Raw genomic sequence first — 21,772 nt, 5'->3', positions numbered from 1 at the left:
CAACTGTCCAAGCAACCCTTTTATTTGTGCTCAATTTGATACCTCTGACTGGAATTAGGCAGAAATTTTCTGGAAGAAGTCCTCAAGTCCTCCTGCAGTAGTCTTTGATGAATTTCACATTAAGTTCTTGTGTCCACCCTTACTTGGATGACAAGTACTTTATGCAGAAGGTTGACCCAGGATTTCTGCAACTGGCTGAGGTGATGTACAGGCCTCCTACCATGCTGCTGATTGACCAACAGGGTTCACCAAATTAATGGTTCGTTTCATGCATTAATCAGTGTTATACTCTCAGTTTGGCCTGTTCAATATGGCTTTTTGCTTCAGTTTGCTGCAAAGTATGTGACTTCCTTTATGAAATTACAGTCACAAACAATCAACTTCAATGTTTGGATTAAAAAATGCTCCTTCTTTTGTCTTCATTTCTGATTCTCTTTTTTTTGGCTTCTTACTCAGCAAAAGTAAGAGCTTTTCTTTTTTTCAGCAGCTTTTCAAGTGACCTTTTGGAAGTCAGCTATCTGAATGTTTCCATTTACCACAGAAATAATAACTTTTACTAGCTAAATTGTTCTGAGCTCCGTGGAACAGTAAGACTTTTAGAAAGGTGCAGTGAATTCCATTTATGAAGTAGAAATATTTTATATCAGCTCTATGAGGTGACAATTTGCTATGATGAACAGGCGTTCCAAGGCTCTTTTCTTTTGCATTTCCTTTAATAAATAATGTTTACCAGCACCTCCTGAAATAAATACGTGATCTGATTTCTGCAAATACATACTTTTCATGGCTTGTGAATCCTGAATGGTGTCTGTGGGGGGGGGCCAAGAGACCAACTGTGTGTCTGGCCTGATAAATGATGTAGTTTAAATTCTGTATGAGGAACCCAAGGAATTTGAGCAAATTTAAACTAGTGAATAACTCTGCTTTCTTAATGGCACAGATTTAAATAAGCAAGACACTGAAACATTATTAACACTGATTTTAAAGACAAGCTATGTTGTTTTAGGCAAAACTCTCACAAACATGAGAGCTTCTCCAGGTAAGAATCTCCTGAAGAGGCACTATAATCCTTTCTCTAAGCAGAATTCCTTCCCCCACACCTGTAAGCATTGCCTATACTCTTAGACTGGAAGACTGAGAATGTTCTGCCTACACTTCCTGGAAACTGTGCCTAGGCCTGTGTGTCTGCTTTTATCAAAATATCCATCAAAGGTCAGGTAACTTTCCATACTCATCTAGAGACAAGATGCTACCTATCCTGATGAATCAGTTCAAGAGTGTTAGTGCTTTTTCCTCAAAATAGATCAGATACAATCACTAAGAAAATGAAGGGCATTATTTCCATGACTGTTTCCAAGCATGCTCAGAATTACAATGATAGTAGATTCCACAGCTTCTTCCACTGTGGCACTCCAATCAGCTCTTTCCTGGCTTTGGAGCTGGGGGCAGGAGACAAAGGGCTGAGCAGGAAATCAATCAGGAAGGGCTAACTAGACTTCTGCACTTCTGACAGCTATGAGTATGGGACACTGAGCACTAGTTTTAAAAAAGAAAAAAGAGAAAAAAGAGAAAAGGCAAAAAAAAAATCCTATCACTGAAGAAATACTGGAGATAAGCCAGTAGGTTTTCATCCTCTTAAGACTAATGCCAAAAGGTGACTGTGCCTGCAGTACTAATTTACTTCTTTCATGAGAAACTCCCTGATTTACAGGGAAAGAAAACAATGACTTTTTATAAAGTAAAAAGCTTTTGCTTGCTAAAGTGTTCTGAGCTCTGTGGAACAGTAAGACATTTGGAAAGGTGCACTGAATTCCATTCATGAAGATGAAATATTTTATATCATCTCTATGAGGTGACAATTTGCTATGTCACAAACAGGTGTCCCAAGGCTCTTTTCTTTTGCATTTCCTTTAACAAATAATGTTTACCAGCATCAGGGCTGCTTTTTATAACAAAATCATACACACATAAGCTGTTCCAAAGTCATTGCCCAGGGAGCAAAGGCAATTACTCAAGAGATAGCAAATATCCATTTATACTGCCAGTGCAAAGCCTCATTCCTTTTCCTTTCCCAACACTGCTGAACATCCACAGAGAGGTTTCATTCCATGATCACAGACTGCTCTTTTGGTCCAGCTTAGAACACATCTCCAGAGCATGTGGTAAAGATGCCTTTCACCTGCAGAGCTGATTCTGTGCTTGAGCCATGGAGTAAGGGAGGCAAAGGGCCCTGAGATCACAGAGATCTCACAGCTAAGTAGGGAAATGGTGGCTTAGGTAACAGGATGAATATTCCAGCTCTCATCACAGAATTCTTCTATGATGTTACATAATGTACTCACACTAAATTTTACATGCAGCAATCATTAATAATTGGTCTGTATTTAACAGGTTCTTAATTATACCAGTCTGACTGACAGAAGTGGTGACCTTTCAAAATTGAAAATTAATCTGAGACAAGCACCCCTGTCCTTAAAGCACCCCTAACTTCAGTTTATTTTTCTGATTATTAGACTGATCTTCTCTTTGGGCCATTTTATCATCACAGGTATGAAAATCTATATGTGTGTTGCACTTAGCTAGAGAAGATCAGCAGCAGCTTCAAAAAACATAAAAAGAAACAAGTATTTCTAGTTGTAAAAGTTTTCAGTAGCAATTCTGTAAATATGGCCTGAACTGTACATTGAGCAACACTGAACAGGTTTTCATTCTCTTCACAGAAAAGAGAATCCAGTAGAGGAAAAACCTCTTTCTGAAGTTCTGAAGAATTTCTTTCAGTGAAGATACTGATTGCATCCACCACCACTGCAAAGATCTGGTATCAGCCATATGTCAGCTTTATCACTCTATCATTGCAGTGCTCTTCAAACACTACCTTAGAGATCTAAAGCAATTTTTAAAAAGTGTGTAGGGTTACTGTACCTGTTTCCTTCCCCCTATGGTTACTCATTATCTCGAGGAAAGGCTGTCATAACAGACAGAGATCAGATTTTACAGAAAGATTATATTAATAAACAGTTATTACACACATCTTACACAATACAACTCCATTCAAGGCTCTGCTTAGAGCTGTATCTTATGATCAACTACTGCATTTGCAAACCAGAGCCATTCCAAATGCTTAACATTTTATAACAAAACCTTTTCACTCAAACTTGCAGCCATCCAGGACCCAAAAGTCCTTATGACCCTGAAATCTTACACTGCAATTAAAAACAACTAATTCCACAAAAACCAACCAAACAAAAAACGAACCAAAACCCCCCAACCCTTTGTAGTGTTCAGTAGATATCTGTAAAAAGATATTCTCTACTGTATTACAGATCCAGGTCACACTTGAATTAATTGCAGATCTTGCATCTACAGATCCTGCATTTACAGAATTCACCCTCGGATAATCAGGAAATAGGATTTTTTTTTTCTTTACAGTCTAAATAAATCAGTTAGATCAATTACAAGTCAAAATAATTTATTGTTGTTATTACTATTTATGAGCACTTAGATATGAAAGTGCTGAATGCAACCTGAAATTTTTTTGAACTGAACAGAACAGAATGTGGAACCTCTCTTCCACATGCAGATGCTCTTCATGTTAGCTCATCTCCTGCAGGTAGAGCAACAGCTACAAGAACTGAGAATCAGGAGGGTGGGATTACATGCTCTACCATACCAGACAGTGAATGTGTGTGTGTGCTTGTAACACATCATCCACACACTCTGTTGTTTGTTTACTGTATTTCACTCACTGGTGGGAGAATGCAATATGTTAATGAAAGGATTCAACAGCTGGAGAAAATAATCATTGTAAATAAATATAGTGCCTTTGTATGTGACCTGATTTTTTATTGTTTCCACACAGCAAGAGAAGAGCTACCTTTTTACCTACAGTAGTTTTATCATTAAGTGTTATCCCAGGAATACTTACACCAGTTGTTGCCATGTATGAAGGTTTTATGAGGGCAATGTGATGATATGTGCAATACATGGGCCTGTGTAGGATAGTTCATCTTGAATCCTGGGAATAATTGATTGCATGCTGCTTTGAATGAGATGTTGTATGCCCCTTTCTCAGAAAAATAAATAAATAGCACAGGGGATTATGCAAGTTCTCTGGCTGGCCACATATGCTGCTATCACTTTTTCCATTATCAGTGTTTCCTTTCACCTCTATAGCATTCCCTTTTAAGAAACATCCATGCTATCCAGAATCAGATCAGAAATCCTTCGAGGACAAGACCATACTTCATCCTACATTTGTCCAGCACCTGGCCCAGCAAGACTACAGCTATGGAAAATAGCCCTCCTAGAAACACAGAAGAAGACAGTCACAAACAACACAGAGGAGCAGCTCCTTCCTGATTTCCCAATAGCTCTTTCTTTCCTTTCCAAGTATTCAGAAAAACTTTTAGAAAATATTAACTTGCAGCTGAACATCACAATTTTTCACATTGTCTCAGTGACCAACACATGGAGGTCCTCTGAAAATCTGATCATTTTATTCTATGTGAAAACAGTTCCCAAGTGTTTTGGAGCTTACAGTCAAAGCCAGGGATATCTCTTCCAAACAGTTTTCGCAGGGACTTGAAGTTCAAAGACTCCCAGTAGGTTTAAAGGGAAAAAAAAAAAGGAAAAAAAAAAAAACCAAAACCCAAACCAGCAAAACCAGAAAGATAAAATAAATTCTGTAAGACACTGAAAAGCCTTTTCAGACTTTCCACTGATGTCACCACTGAGGTGAGACTCAGGTGAGCAGCAATTCTATTATGAAGAGAAACAGAGAGCATCAGCTGCAGTGAGAGCAACTGAAAATGGCATTTCTGACATGCATTTTGTTATGAAAATGTCTTCCTTGCTTGGTGAAAAGTGTGGTTTTTCAAGCCATGGTTTGCAAGCAGTCTTTCCCTTGCCATTTAAGGCACCCTCCCACAATGACAACACACTCGATGACATCCACATTGTAAGTGGTTTTCTTTCCAATATTAACACAAAAACTTCAACCAGCTACTTGCCTATTTATTCAGGGCAGTGCAAAATTGCATCTTAGCAGGCTATTGAACCCAGCATTAATTACAGGAGGAAGACAAATGCAGCTGTTGCTTTTTTATTAACTTTTGGAATAATTGATGCACATATCTTGGCATTTTTCTCCTGAACTGTTCTGTGATTTATAATTAATTTAATGCATCATGTGTGGATTCAAAAGGCATCTGTAGGTGAGTTCCAGAACTGTATGCTTCTATAAATAATATCTTACTACATAATAAAACTTAACTATTTTATCACTTCAAAATCCTCATGGCCAAACTGACCAGTCTGCAGAAAAGTAAAAAATGCTAAATTTGGCAAGCCAAAAAACACAGGACTTAATGAAAGTTTCATGTCTGAGTATTACAAAGCCTTGATCCGTTACTGTCAAGGTTATATAACTCTTTACAGAATTCACATTCATTTCCTTGAGCTGCCTCCCTTGTATTCAGCACCATTCCACTGTAAACCTTCTAACCTGTAGAGAGGAAGCTGACACTGGGTTAAACTGTTATTATTCATACATTTTTTCTAAGAGCAGGAATACTGGATGTCTCTCAGAAACATTTCTTTCTGTCATTTCATTAGCAGACAGACAGCAAAATCAGAAATGCTACTAATGTCTACTAACGCATATTTCTTTCTGCTCTTTCACATCTTTCCCTCAAACTTTAACCACATTTCTTACCTCAGACTAAGACACCAGACTGCAGGTGTGTGCAGGATGTAGAAAGATCTTTCACTTCTGTTGAGGCAGCACAGTTGAGCATAGCAGCATTAATGAAGCTGCAAACCAAGTCAAGCTTTTTTCTGTACTTGTTAAGTAGTCTGAGATATCCCAAATATCACACTTCCACTCACACACATTGCACATGCATATTCACAGACTGCATTTTGGGAGGAGGGACCTTGTGTACTGCACACAAGAGATCTAGAGCAATAATCTCTTACTGCCATCAAGGACCAAGTAAAAAAAAAATTCCACATAATTTAAAAAATATACGTTTCATCATTTAAAGTCTTCCAAGAAAGTATGATATGAATAAAGAAATCCTCCAGATACTCTATCCAAAACTCATTAAAACTGGAAGATTTCTCTAAGATGTATACACAGGTGATTTTTCATTCTTTGGACATCAAAAGTCTGTGTTAAGAGGTTAATCAAACTGCTGTAGTAGCAGCCCTGGTCATCTTTCCTTTGGTTATGTGAGTGTACAATTTTACATTATATGCTGACAAAGTCAACTTGGCCTGCACTTCTCTAGAACAGTTGTGCAGGTTTATATCTGCTACCACTGTGACTCCTAAAACACCTAATTTATTAGACAGGCTTCCTATGGTATTTACCCTTAGGTGTGGAGGATTCTTTACAACATGAATCCTTTTGCAGCTGTGGTCTGTTTAGCACACCTCAGCTCATCCACAGACACAGGAAGTAAAAGGCTGGTGGTCCTGTTCTGTTGTCTCAAGAACTCATTGACCAGCTTCAGATATTTCACCCAGTAATGGGTAAAATAGAGACTCAGTTGATGTGATCATGTTTTACAGAATTTCAGATTTGCTAGGGTTATGCATTGACAATGTGCCTTAGGACTGACAAAAAGGTACCAATTTATGTACAAGTCATTTGCCCCATACTTTTGCTTTCTTTGCTCAGATACTCTACCCAAAATACTCTAATGCACAGCCAGTTTCATCACATTAATTGGTGGTAGTTTACATGTTGCAAGACACAAGCATACCTGTAAATATTTAAGGAATTAGGACTCTACATTTTCAGCAAGGTAAGTGTTACTACCTTCAATCTGACAGATGATGAAACTGAAGTCTGGAGAAATGAAAGCAACACTTCACACCAGGAGTTTCTGTGACAGACCAGACTGCAGCTGACTTCTGTCTCTTAGATCTTATTCTAGAAGCCTGACTCTGCTTTGTTGTTTATCTTACCCTATTTTTTCCCTACATAAATCTTAACTTACAAGCCTCCAGAAACAGTTCAGAGCTTAATACTATCTTAAATATTCAATTCAGTTTTGCAGTGTGTATGATTACCTAGAAAGGCAATGCTGGCCCTATATTTTTGTAACATCTCAGCTGAGGTTCTGTATTATATACTTCTCTGAGTGTAAAAATCTTTGAACTCATATAGGACATATGCTCCAGTTAACGAACTACTATTTCCTTATATATTTTACAAAGAGCTTCATTGTGTGGCTTCATTTTTCTATTAGACAGCTATTTTGATTATTTCTCTTACTGTCAGGAAAAGAATCTATTTCAAAAGGCAATTAAAAATATTCCTCCGTGGAGTCCACATTTTTGAAACAACAAAAAAGTCATTCATGCCCTAAAAAAAGGTACCTCTAGAGCTCTTTGCAAGGCAGTGGGATTATGAATGAAGAACAGACAGATTGCGAGAGAAGTCTTTGAAACTAAAGAATAGAAACCTAAGCAAGCAGGCCAGCCGAGAAGGCACTGACACAGAGGGAATAACTGCAAGAACAGTACTGCAAAGTAGTGGTATAAAAGAAAAGAAGTGGATCCTGTTAGCTATACAACACTATGGATAATATAAGCTAGCACTGAAGTGCTCACAGCTAGTTTCTAAAATCCTGGCATTGAAGGCCCCAAACTGCTTTACTTGAAAGGGAAAAAAGCCTAGAAATAGATAAAATGCTGTAACAGTTACTGAAACACCAGTGAAAAAGACCTGTTTGCAAGCGCATGGATAGCCTGGAAATACATCAGGACATGCAGGCTAAAAGAACAGTCAAGTTGCAGGGAAATAAACAACTTTTGTAACTGTATCTGTTATTTTAATCTTGATATTTACAGGAGGAAGTCAGAGTTTTGCCACTCCTTAAAACTTCTCACCCTTTTTTTTTTCTTGCACAGAAGTGCTTCAGGGCCTAAACTGAGCTTTGTGAGGCAACTACTTCCTCCAAAATATACTGGATGCACTTCATACGTTTGTCTGAAAGAAAAAGCCTGCTTGATTTCTGTTGTATAGGACTTAAGATAATCAGTGTGAGCGATGGGTATCTCAGGAGGATGCAGGAAGCAGCAGGGCTCGGGGACAATCGCTGTCTCACAGGCAGAGCAGGCAGTCACAGTGCCAGCAGCCAGCTCGGGGAGCCCATCTGCTCTGAGCAGGCACCAACACCCGGGCCAGCCCTGCCTAAGCCATGCACTCCTGGAACACTCAGCCTCTGCTGGGGCTCAGGGGAACTCACAGCCACAGAGCTGAACTCTTGCTAGCAAGCCTTGTCCAGCACTTCACACCTTCCTGCAGCACTTCTCACTCCTCCTCTGCTGTTTTGGGTTCCATCTCTGCAGCCACCCCCGCACTGTGCTCTCCCTGCTTTGGTTCTCACCCTGGGACTGGCAGCAGAGGAGGAACAGCCTCCCAAAGAAGGCAGACTGACTAAGTCTGCCCTTCTCTGACGTGCAGACACTTCAGAGATACTTGAGCTAACTACACCAGGTAGCTGACTGAGTACAGAAAGTCAAGCCATGTCAGCAGACTTCAGCATGGGTGAATTTCTTCTGCCTTCCTGGTGGACCAGATTTATGCTTATGAATATTAACTCTTAAAGTAGATAGAGAATGTAAACAGAGAACAAACATTTCCATGGCTTGCTGTTCTCTCCTAGCTCCCAGCAGGATACAGCAAATACCACAATGCAGCTGCACAGCAAAGGAAAACAGAATATATACAATGTATTCCCATCTTCGGAGTGGAGACTGCTGCTTGTTTAATGCATACACATGCTACTGGACTAGCAGGCAGTTCTGAAAATAGGTCATAGGAGTCAGAAAGACAGCTTGATTACTGACAGCACATTTGGAAAGTCACTTCATCCTGTTTCCTCCCCCCATTTTTTCTGCCTTATTTCATTATATATGCAGTATTTCTAATATGCTTGCTTATGATTTGTTTTTCAGAACCTTAATATATAAATATAAGTTCACCAAATTGAAACTAAAGGAAGTGGTTCCAAATACCAAGCCACCAAGAGCTGGACCCTCTTTAGAACTGGTCTCTGCCTGCCAGTTTTTTTTTGCTTTCGGTCTACACTGGTAAAATATTCTTAGTATATCAATATACTGATGTGAGTGAATAAAAATGACTAGAACATGTCTTTTCCCTACTATATAAGAAAGACTCACTAGTCCAGAACCGATGTCTCTTGCGCTGTCTGCATCAACAGATATACCTACAGCACATCCACAACCCAGCCATCTGCTTGTTATGTTTGAACAGGTCTAGGTTAATGAGTAAAAAATCACATATTTAGTCCAAATCTGTATCTAATTTCAGTCCAGAAACCAAGTTGTTCAGCCAGAGTTCTGCTGAGCTCCAATCAACTTTGTGTCCTGCCTGTAGCTTAGGTATGACACCATAATGAAATTGAACTGCTTCCAGTTCAGCAGTTGTGTCTGGCCAGCGCAGGGAGCGAGCAGAGCTGCCAGGCACCTGCGTGCACACCACTCCCTGCCTCCATTCACTGGGAATAAAGCACTGGGGTGGTGCACAACATGTAAAGCAGGCAATTTGTTGTAAATAGTTAAGAGGTCCCTGAGTGCAGGACTCTGCAGTACGCATTTCTGAAACCCTTGAGTGCACCAGTATAACAAAAAAGAACTGTCTCAAACAGAACCTGCAGTGGGGCATCTGTAAGAGGACAGCATCAGCAGTGATGCTCTTCACTTTCTTCTACCTTAATATACATTCTCCTGCCAGAGCAATTCCCCTTATACTTTATCCTACACATAAAATGAACCAATATTACTAAGTCCCAATGCTTAAAAAATTTGGTTGGCCAGACTCCTTCCTAGGGTATAGACTGACCTGTGAAAAAGATTTTCATGGAAAATCAGAGCCATAGGATAAGCTATCTGAAAAGAAAATGCAACACTTCCAGCTGGAAACTTGCACAGCTCTTGAGCATGGAGACGACATGACCAGAATTTCAGGTGTAGTCTGGTTTTGACTGTGGTAGAGTTCATTTTCTTCACACTACCTATCTTGGGGCAATGTTTGGATTTGTGATGAGAAATGGGGTTAATAATCCAGAGATGTTTTTGTTACTGCTGAGCAGTGCTTACACAGTCAATGCTTTTCCTGTTTCTCATACCACCCCACTACGGGAGGAGATTGTGGTCCCAACAAGCTGGGAGTGGACACAGCTGGGACAAGTGACCCAACTGCCCAAAGAGATATTACATATGGCATCATGCTCAGTACTGGGAGCTGAAGGAAGGAGGAAGTGGGGACATTCAGAGTGATGGCATTTTTGTTCCCAAGTAACAATTACATGTGATGGTGCCCTGCTTTCCTGGGGATGGCTGAACATATGTCTGCCCAGAAGAAGGAGTGAATTAATTCCTTACCTTTGGTTCCTCTTTACTTATTAAACTATCTTTATCTCAACCCATGATTTTTCTCACTTTTACTCTTCCACTCGATCCCACTGGGAGGCAGTGAGCATGCAGCTGTGAAGGGCTGAGTTACTAGCTCAGGATTAAACGACAACAGTTCCTTTTGATGCCCAACATGGGGCTCAGAAGGTTCAAGATAACAGCTTTGATTGGAATGTGCTAGATGGAATTTATAGCTGTTATTGCTCTTTGGCTGCTCCTGGGCCTGATGCCTTACAGTACATTAGTACAGTGCTCATCTGTGGCTGCTTTTTGCTTTCCCTCTGTCGTGCTGCTGATCCCCTCGCTCTGCTGTGCTTGGGGACATTTTGAGGACAGCCATAGTGCTGCACAGGGACTGGCACATGGCCCGGGCAACCCTGCTGTTTCTGTGCTGCTGTGCTGGACATGCTGGAACTCCAGTGTGAGCTTGAGTCAAAGGGACTGTGACCTGTGGGTGAGCCCACGTGGGAGCAGGATATCCTGAAGCTTCTCTGGCCATGAATAAGTCCACAGCAGAGAAGGTACACTGGAAGTGCCTGTGGCAATGGCTGTGTCAGTGCCACAGCAGGGGCACCCCTGAAGGCCTCAGGGCCCAGGGCCAGCTCCGTGCTGCAGCAGGGACACCTTGAAGCACCAGTGGCTGTTGGTGGGGCCCTGCTGGAGCACCTCAAAGGGTGTGGCCATGGACAAACCCACAGCAGAGCAGAAACAGCCTGCAGGGACTGCAGCCAGGAGCAAGGCCAGGCTGGGCAGGTTTGCTTTCTGAGGGGACAATGGCTGTGGGTGAGGCCATGCTGGAGCAGGTCTATCTCCAAAGGCACTGTGGCCCATGGACAGGGCCTGCTGGAACAGCTGCCCCTCAGAGCCCCTGTGGCTGAGGATAAGCCCATACACCAGTAGGTGTGTCCCTGAAGAGACTGCCTCATAGACAAGGCTCCAACTGGAGTACATACAACCCTAAGGGACTGCAGTCTATGGGTAAATCCAAGCTGGAATAACAGCAAGAGGAAGAGTTCATTGCATTGTTAAACCCAATAGGGAGTGGGTAAGAGATTGTAGTAGAAATACCTTTAAATTGTTGTAACCCATGATTTGAATTGCATGTTATAGGAATTACTATAACAAGGACCACCCAAACCTATGGAGAAAAAGCCTTACAAGAAACAGAGCAAGTGCATCAGGAACCCAAATTGAGCTGGCTTTAGTGCCCAATAACCACAAAACAAACCACCTCTCCTGTCCTGAGCATCACCACAACACAGAGCCCAAAGTCATGGAATAAGTGGACTCAGTGGACATGTGCTGGACATCTTATGAACACTTTGCAGTGGTATCTGTGTATTACACCAAAGGATGGGAAGTCAGGTGGTGGTTATCTACCTCTACTATCAACACGGTTTTAAGCACAAACCCATACTAGCTACTGTGTCCAAAATTAACATTATCCCAGACAAAACCAGCACAGAGCGCTGCTGAAGCTTGATACTTTTGACTTGGGGAAAAAAAAAAAGTCACACCCAAAACTATCAAGCAATTATTTAGTTTCCTGAAATAAAGGAAGTGTCTCAAAACTGGGTGAAAGCTTTTGAAAGCTGTCAAATTGCTAAAACTTTTGTGGAGGAGGGGGGGAAACTTGAAATAATGATCTAATGGAAACAGTGCTTGTTCTGCAAGCATTTCTTTTTTCTAAAGGGAAGCAAAGGTGCTTTTCTGATTTTTCGGCTTGGGTCAGGGGTTTTTGGGGGACAGCTTTGGGGTATTGGTTGGTTTTTTAGGGTGTTTGATTACCACTACATATCTCTTTCTTATCAGAAAAATTAGTTGGCTACATGCTCTTCATTTGAGGGATTTACATAGTGAAAAAGCCTTTGTGCAGACTCTAACTTCTATTTTGTTTGGTTTAATGTAGTTTGATGCTCTTAAATGTAGCTTGGTGATTACAGGAAATAAGTGATGTTCTATAGGATGTCTGAGCTTGTGGAGGAAGTAAGACAACCTTAAAATTTCTCCTGCTAAGTTTTCAAAATCACTAGCTACAATAGGCTGCTGGAAAATAATTTTAGTAATAACAAAAGAAGTCCAAATGCCCATTAAACACTTACAACCAAGTGCCTGAAAAGTGATTGCCATAAAACCAAAGCCTACACCACCCTTTCAAAATGTTGCTCCTCCATTAACAAACCCCTCCCTAGGAGACTGCCCAGCATCCCTTGGCCACAAGGCAGAGCATTCTGCACAGCAAATATGAAGTATAATGGCTCTGTCACCCTGAGAGCAAATGCAATCTCTGTGCCAAACTACATCATAAAAACAAGGTCTATGGTGTCGTGGACTTGATACTACAGCATGAGATTTAATTAAGTGTAGTAGAGAGGAGTTAAAATATTTCCTTGAGGCTCTTCAGTTTAGAAAATGTAGAGATGAACTGGCTCAAGTCAGACTACTGTGTGTGAACAGAGAAAAATAACTATTACTTGAAATAAAAAGCTACTACCCATTTATCTGTCTTCCAGCCCTCTCTGTCAGCTAACATGTTGACTGACTGTGGAGGTGGCTGAGAGAGCAGACAGTAACCTGCCTTTTCTGGAGAAAAGGTAGCAGTGGGAAGTCTCAGAAGGACTTATAAAATGGAAAGTAGGACAGCAGATAAAAAAAAAACTATAGCAAAAGCAAGAGATTTTGTTCTCTTCCTCTACAGTGCAGCATTCACTTGTTTTCTTATAATCTCCAGCAGCTATCAACCAGATTTATGCAGTGCTGTCTCTGTTCAGAGACTTTGAGGGACAAGAGAGCTAATGCTCAGGCTTCAAATGCTCTTCTTAGCTGGTTATCAACTAAAGGCAGATCATTTTGTTGCTTACATCAGTATAAACCTGGAGTTACTATAGTGACATGAGGGTAGAAGCATGAATAAATTCAATGTAAATGAAAAGAGATTTCAGCCCTGCATATAACTGGCTGCCATTTCAGAAAAAATATTTCAAGCCATTTTGTGTCTGCCATCAACTACCCCAAATTACATTACTAGCTAAACTGATGGAAGATACATATACATAAAATGTTGCATTTTCTTCTGAAGAAAATATTTTCTTGAACAAGTATTTTCTTTACATTAAGTATTACCTCGAGACTAATTGCTTTTCTTGCTACTCTTTATCTGTAACATCTAACATGTTTTGCAAGATCATCCTCTTGAGCTCGATCTTTCTCTTAAAAAGTCAAGCAACAAATTCACCAGCACTAAGGTAATTAAATATTCCAAAGAGTATTTAAGGAGCAGCTTTTACAAAGTAAATAAATAATGTTTTACAAATTAAGTAATTTACCAATAGTAGATATTCATTTACAACTTTTAGAACTTGTTACTAATCCTCCTGCAGTAAAAAAATCAAAACTTGAGGAACTGTAAGAAGATTCTGTAATCAGGGAGTGGCTAACATTGATGGGAAGACTTTTTTCCTGAAGGATTTAAACACAGAAAACCAGTACTACATCATGAGATGAAGCCAAACATGAAAACTACATGGAACAGGTTTATAGAAGAGACCTAAATGTATTCTTTTTCCAATTCAGCTACAAATGTGGTTGTTGTTTTAAATGGTCTGTCTAACTCTCACATGGGACCACACGGGAGACATTTTAGCCTAGTACATGATGCACCAATCTTCCTGACCTAGGTTCTTACACCACTGCACACAATTGTATTCTAATTTCTGAACCAAGATGGTATTTCTGCACTTTGCAAAGCTTTTCACTGGTTTTACATCTACAGAGGATATTGAGGGATCAAAATGAGAGAAAGAAAGATCAGTTTGCGACCTACCTTTGAGAAAAGCATCCTGTCCCAGAAATGCAACACCAAATGCTAAGAGTTTAAGCCACAAAAACATGGTTATTTCTGGAAATCAGGCGTATCCTTATGAAACAGCATGTGTCTCTCTCTGGAAAGCAAAATGAATGTTATCTGTCTGCAAAAGAATTTCTTCACAAAACTTGAACCCAGAAGGAGACTAACTAGGCACATACATTGCACTGCCTGCTTATCTGTGAAGGAGTTGCTTCCTCTGTTACCCTAACTAACCACTCGCAAACTCGCAATGCACTGTAGTGATGTCAGAGACAATTACTTCTTCAAAAAAACTTCTTTCAGTTTCCAGGAAGTCAAAGAGGTTTTTCTTAGGCTCCTGCAGTAATACTTAGCTTCCTTAATTCAACTAAAGTAGATTATTTTCAGCTATTTCTCCCCTTGTACTTAGGAGCTACACAAGACTTCACTTTTCATAGGACTGGATTTAGCAAAGTCACTTTTTTCCCTTCATGTGCACTTTTCTGCACACGTTCACCGACTCCCATATATGTTATGTATGTTTCTTGAGATTTCTCTTGAGAGAAAGAGAAACCCTAACCAAAACACTTGTTCTGACAACAAGGCCCTCATAAAAATGCATCCTCAGGTGAAGGAACTGATGATTTAATGAAAATCGTTTAAACATGGGGTTGAGCTAGATGATCTCTGGAGGCCCAGTCCAACCCTAACTATTTTGTGATTTGGTGGGATTTATTTCTGAATCTTTCTACAAGGATGTTCTTCTGGGTATGACAGTCATACACAACAAATGGATAGAGGCAGTCCATTTCTGTTTTCTGTAATGTTTAGAATTGGAGAACTCAATACAATTCTTTACCATGGTAGTGCAGGAGAATTGCTTTCATGGACTTAATACAAGGTACAGCAAAGGCATTTTCCCTCTCTGCATGCACTGAGGCAGTTCTCAACAAATTGGTAAGAAATGTCCCTTATCTAGTAGGGGGAAGAAATTTTTGGTTGCTTCTCTTATTGAAGATCTCCAAGGTTCTAAAAGAACCAGCAGAACCCTGTCGTAAGACAGATAAAGAAGAGAATACCTTTGTGCTGCCTATTCCTAAGTCCTTCAGAGATTTCCTAACAACACACAGGAAAAGGTTGCAAACATTCACTTAATTCACAAATGACATGACTGAATCAACTCCTCAGAAGATTAAATATATCTTCTACAATTTTGAGTCAAGTCTTACAACACAGACCAAAATCTTAGCTTTCATTAAGCAGTATGTCTCCATAGAAAGTGGCTGTAATAACAATTATATTTTAAATGTGTTCAGAACAAAACTGATCCAATGATATTGCTCTGACACTCCAGAGACTCTAATTTTGATATAAAATAACCTTATCATCCTGGAGTTAAATTTGGACTACAGACACAAATTAAATTTGGACTACAGCCATACACTGCCTGCAGCCCTGACATCTTAGTCCCTTTTATGCTAGACAAAAGCAGGACACCAGCATGGCTGACATGTGCCATCTGATGAGCAGAGTGCATGACAGCCTGTGAAGAATTTCTCGTAAAGGTTCTCAAAGAGAACCAGGCTCCATTCCCACCTGACATTCCCCAGTAGTTTTATACAATCTCCACTCAACTCCTCTAGTGGTGACCCCAAGACAAATTCCTGCAGAATGGATCTTTTCTGGCTGTGAGATATTTACAGAGCTTCCACAGCACTGAAATATTGCACCATGCCCTATCTATTATTTAGTGAGAACATCACACTCTCCAGTGATCCCACTGTTCTAGGTATACTGCTAACCATAAACCATCAGCTGTTAAAATTATTGACCAAAGTTACAAATTTACATAAGAAGGAGACAGAACTGTTGGAGCAAGTCCAGAGGAGGGTCACAAAGTTGATAAGAGGATTGGAGCACCTTCCCTGTGAAAACAGGCTGGGAAAGTTGTGGCTGTTCAGCCTGGAGAAAGTTGTGTGAAGACCTTGTCTGAAGGGGCCTAGAGGGAAGCCAAAGGACACTTCACCAAGAACTGTAGTGACAGGACAAGGAATAACAGGTACAAGTTGAAAGAAGGGAAATTTAGGTTAGATATTAGGAAGAAACTCTTTAGTGCAAGGGTGGTTACTGGAGCAGGTTGTCCAGGGAGGTTGTGGATGTCCAAACACTGGCAGTGTTCAAGGCCAGGTTGGATAAGACCTTGGGCAGCCCGGTCTAGTGGTCTAGCCTGCCCACTAAAGGAGGGAGACTGGATCATCATCAAGGGCCCTTCCAACCTTTAACATTCTATGATTCTGTTGGAACTTGTGAAGTCTTTTTCCAGACATAAACTGCAGTCTTCTTTCCCAAGGTTAAACCCAAAACTTTCCTTTTGAAGGAAGGGGAGAATTAATTTACTCTACTTGAACATTAAACAATGGACTGTTAAAATAAATCCTTTCTCAGGACAGAGGCTGAATTTTTAATTGGCCAACATGATTATTTCAGTATGTAACTAGAGCAGTATACTTCCCCTGTCCTGGAAAGAATCAAAGCCAGAACTATCAATTTGTATTAATAAGGATTTCTAAAATTACCTTAAAAATATGCAGCTGCTTAAGTTACCCATTTCTTTGGAAGTCTTTTTTGTACTCATCCCCCTGGGTAACTGGGAGGGAGAGTCTGGTTTAATAAGACTACAGCACTGAAGCCAGGAGCTGTGATCCTCAAAACACTCCACACACCCATCTACGTGCACAGCCTCTCATAAGACAGCAGACAAAACTGCTTTAGGTGCTCAGTGACTGATGCTAGACAGTGCAAAAGCTCTGCCCAAATCCCAAACAGTCTTGAGCTAGCTGAGAGACACCAAGGTCTCTCATAGCCTCCACAGTCCCTGCTAACTTGCTTTCTACCAGGAGGTGTTTCTGTAGCTCTGTTTTGTAAGTGGTGTGGCCCAGAGGCATCAGACTGCAGGGTGTGAGAGAGAGAGGGAGAGAGCAAGCAAGCACACATGCATGACAGTTCTGCCCCAGAACAACTCCACCATATGCTAATGCAGCTAAAAAATACTTTACTATCCTTTGGGGAGAAGCCAAGGAGCTGCTTCCTATTCCAGTGAAGGGCAGAGCAAAGTAGAGAACATCCATAAAGCTCACCACTATTTACCCTAAAAGAAGGGAGAGCATGAACTCTTCAACCACGAGATATTATTTGGAGATTCCTTTTTTTTACTCCAAGAGTGTTCCCCAAACCATTCCCTATCTCTGCCTGGTACTACTGTGCCAGGAGGAAATGGAATTGAAAGATTACAGCAAGGCAACAGTAGCAGTAACCAGGGTATAAACAGCATCTTGATATAGCCACAAGCCAAATAAATCTGTGCCTCAGGTTGGATTGTCACAGGTTGTCTGTCCCCAAAGACTGGCCCATCCTGCATCTGCCACCAGATACCAACAGCCACACTTCCCCTGCACTCTGACACCTACGGGGCCTGTGCCACCCACAAATGACCATTGGTGCTCACTGTGTTTAATGCCACACATTAAACACTGAAAGATGCCAGTGAAACCTCACTCTGTTTGTTCTCTCTTCATATGTTTTCATGTGGCTCAGTTTCACCCTGTGTTCATTTTCCTAAGAGTTTAGCCAGATAACACTGCAGCATTCACATTCCTCATACAACACAACTTCTGAGTCCAGATTATCAAAGTCATTGTGGTTTCAGTTTAGCATCCATCACCAAGAATTTTAACTGGGATTTATTGGGTTTCTGGAGGGTATAATGGCATGGAGTGGGAGGATTAATTCAGGCAATGGTGTTCTTCACTGGTACCTAAACCTAATGCTGTTTTGTGTTAATGTGTTTACAAAATGTAGTATTAATTAATTTTTACAATCAATGCATTCTCAAGAACTCACCTGTGTTTTCCTTTTGTTCAGAGGCCTTGAAAGAATAAATTACAAAGCATGTAACTAAATAAAAAATAAATTCTCTACATACTCCATACATCATTTGTATTTAAAGTAATGCAGACTTCTTTTGCATAATTTCCCTTGCACTGAAGTCATCTCATATGACTCAGCTCAGTTACAGTGATGCTCAGCACACTGCATATCAGAATTTAGCAGTTCACAGAAACTAAAGTCACATGCTTTTGCAAACACTAAGGGACAGAGGATAAATTTACCCCAAGGGCAACTCTGTTTAAATCAAGGGGGCTACCTGCATTATGCATTTTATCCAGTAAAATTATTTTGACAGTCTTACTGTGAAAACATTGTTCATGCTAGAGAACATATAACAGTCTTAATGTTTCACTGAACATTTGCTAAGGAATCTATTTTTGCATACTTTTCCAGGCTTGTTTTCAATTGCCAAGAACTATTTCCTGAAGAAAGAAAACATTTCTACTTAATGTGTCATATTGGATCAAATTATTTTAAGGTCAAGAGTAAACAATAGAGCTCTTTGTGCAAGCATACTGCTCTGCTGCTATCAACCCTCAGGCAAGGATGATTTGACATCTTCACTTCATATGCTGCCTGCATGATCTGTGCTGTACCTGCTCAGGACAGAGAACGTATTCTGGTATCCCTGAGGCACTCTGCACAATCTGGCCCAAAATGAGCAATAAGCCTACAAGAAGCTCTTGGAAGTGCCAGGCACCTACTTCTTGCTTACACATAAAATCAATGCAGGATAACAGTGGGCTCAGTTATTGTGAAATGAACGTTCTTGAATAGCTCCTTTTAACATGCTCACTTAGAATTTGCTACCCTTAAACAGTGTCAGCATATCCATAAGTCCTGGGATTTGTTAGATTTGTGCTGAACATCTACTCTGCTTCCTGGTTCTGAATGGGTGCTGGATGCTGAGAACAGCTCAGGATTTAGCTTTGTATAAGGTGTTCAACTCTTGCCCAGTGAATGAGATAATTTTATATTATAAAACATCAAATAAACATTTTTACCCATAGCATCTTTTCTTTGTATCCTTCCATGATTCACTTTGAAAGGGAAAATGAAAAGAAGGGATGACAATTAATTGAATATTTGCTTCCCCTGGACCACTTCTTGAACTCTCATTCTGAAGAGCTCTTCAACAGTGGCAGATTTTTTCCACCTCTTAGTCTGATTCTGCTTTTCCCCCCCAGTTTCATTTCCTAGTACCAACTTCTGGGTTCTATAGGCACTCATATGACTGTCTCAACAAATGAAGAACCACAATTTGAAAGGGCAGTGAGCTGAATGCTAGGCAGAGCATTGTCCTCTGAACAATCAGGCTAAAATTCAGGAATACCACCCCAGCTGGAGGAACTAAACAAGCTCCCTCTGTGCAGGGAGCTTGACCTGCACCCTATCACATTCACAAAATCCACCCTGCCTTCAGCTGATGGCTTGGTACTAGCTAATCTATACCTGCTGGTTAATTTTCCCAAACTACATGCAGAAGTATACTTAATTACATAACACTCTGCAGTAAATGCTGTCTTACCTTCACCATAAAGTCACAGTTGGGCCATGTTTGCAGAAGCCCTGACAGAACACAAGTAAAGCAGTAGTAGCACCTGCCAATACAAAAGACCCCACACAGAAAGGGAAGAAAATGCTTACAGCCTTTCCCAAAGTCTTTACATTCTGGTTTCATTGCAGATCACTGGGTATTCCCTTTTCTCTTGAACATTACTTCCTGTGTGCCCTGCACCAAATATAAAGATCAGTCTGTTTATTCTGAAGGTAATACACAGCGTGGGCTTTTTTTTTTCATCTTTTTTTTTAATGCTCAACTTCAGCTGAAGCAGGCCAGGACCAGGGCCAGGGTAGGCTACTGAGCCCATGTTTCAGGCTATCTTCCTACAATATGCTACTTCAGAGCCAACTGCTCTCTAGTCTTTGTTGTAAATGAGCAGACCAGCTTGCTTTCTGTGAGTTCTCAGTACCCTTTTCTGTTCTTCCCAAGCAGGAATCTTCTGTGATTTTAAGTTCTGTTTTCTTTGCTTCTACCACTGTATCCTGCTTCCACCCAGACTGCTCCTCACCTAGGGTGCCAGATTGATTGTCTTACCCTATTAGCTGTGCTCTACAAGCAGTCCTGGTCTTTCACGATCTGTCAGATGACAGTGCTTATAGCCAAGAGTATTTGTGTGCATTTTTCCAATAAAACACAGAATTACTTCATAGCAAATGTTTTTCTAACATCCCAGCTAAGATTATGTTTTGGATGGACATGCAGTCCCACAGCTGATTGTAGTCATTACTGCATAGAAGCACAAAATGCCTTTGAGCAAGGTATTTATAAGCATAAACCACAAATCTTTACCTAGAAGGCAGGTCTTCTTACAGTGATGCTGTTGGTCATCTTCTGATAGCCCATCTCCTGCCCTTCTTCACATCGGGATATGATTTTTCTCTCTGGGGCTGTCCAAAAGGGTTAGAGAGATGTCTCCAAGAAGCATGTGGCAGGCATTACTTCTTCCTCACTGGCTTGTCAAGAAACTACTGCTATAAATCTACAAGAGTCTGGAAGATTTCTATAATCTAAACTCACAATAGTCATCTTTGAATTTGAAACAGTTAGGAACCCAAACTGATCCCACTGATTTATTTATCCTGTACATCAGGGTCTGTATCTCCCTCCCTCAGTTTCCATGCCTCTAAGCCCTTCAGTTTATTTGTTTCATACACACTACAAGCCATCTTAAAATGTCACAAGTTCATAGTGCTGATACTCTGAAAAAAAAAAAGTCTGTATAAAGATGTACTGGATGTCTTGGTTTATTCTCACACTAAAAAAACCCCAGAATATTTAGCAAAGACAATAAATTCTAAACTTTAAAGTAAAATAGTAATGCAAAAGTCATTCATGTAATTGAAAATATTTCTTTATCACTTCCTGTTAATGGGCATAATTAGAGTCAGCTAACAGAGGTGCAAAAATATTGGATATTTACTTTTAAAATAATAATCGTGTAAACAGTAGACTTGTGCACGACAAATTTTGGCAGAGTCAAGCAAATGTTTGAGTGATTTACAACAGGTAAGAGAAAAGACTGCATTGGGAAGACAAGCACTGAAATAAATAGATTTGTTTTGGTATTTGGGTTTTACAGCTAATTTCTATTTCACTAAAGGACATTTCACAATAAGCACTCAAAGACATTTAGCACAAATTGGCTATTTTAACTGGGTCACAAAGCTCAAGAAACATATTGCTGAGGCCTTATAAATACATACAATCCGTGCATACAGTGCAAAGGAAGAGCCAAAAATAACCAAAAAAGGATGGTGGAAGGGGAGGAGGGGAAGTTGGTAATCCCATGCTGTGGTATTCCTCAAACACCTGGAATTCTCAGAGTGTGTAAACCACTGAATCACAAGAGAAGCAAAACAGTATCAGAGTCATTTGTTTTAAGAAAAAAAAAAACCTTTCCATGTTTCTTATAAAACAGGACCCTAAGAAACACCACAATTTCACAACTGTTTTATAACATGTGCTCATGTGTACACTGCCAAAAA

General features: G+C 40.3%; 1 protein-coding gene across 1 annotated transcript in view; it reads right to left on the bottom strand.

Moving 5' to 3' along the window:
* PTPRC (protein tyrosine phosphatase receptor type C) overlaps nucleotides 1–14,350 on the bottom strand; it is a 57,695-nt gene extending 43,345 nt beyond the window's left edge. The window contains exon 1 of the mRNA XM_036388339.2: nucleotides 14,273–14,350. Within this exon, the coding sequence (XP_036244232.1) occupies nucleotides 14,273–14,339 (67 nt within the window). The 5' untranslated portion in view covers nucleotides 14,340–14,350. The remainder of the gene's footprint in view (nucleotides 1–14,272) is intronic.
* Nucleotides 14,351–21,772: the final 7,422 nt, after the last annotated feature.

The sequence above is a fragment of the Molothrus ater genome, chromosome 9, assembly GCF_012460135.2.
Source record: "Molothrus ater isolate BHLD 08-10-18 breed brown headed cowbird chromosome 9, BPBGC_Mater_1.1, whole genome shotgun sequence".
Lineage (NCBI taxonomy): Eukaryota > Metazoa > Chordata > Aves > Passeriformes > Icteridae > Molothrus > Molothrus ater.
This window is presented reverse-complemented; position numbering and strand designations above follow the sequence as displayed.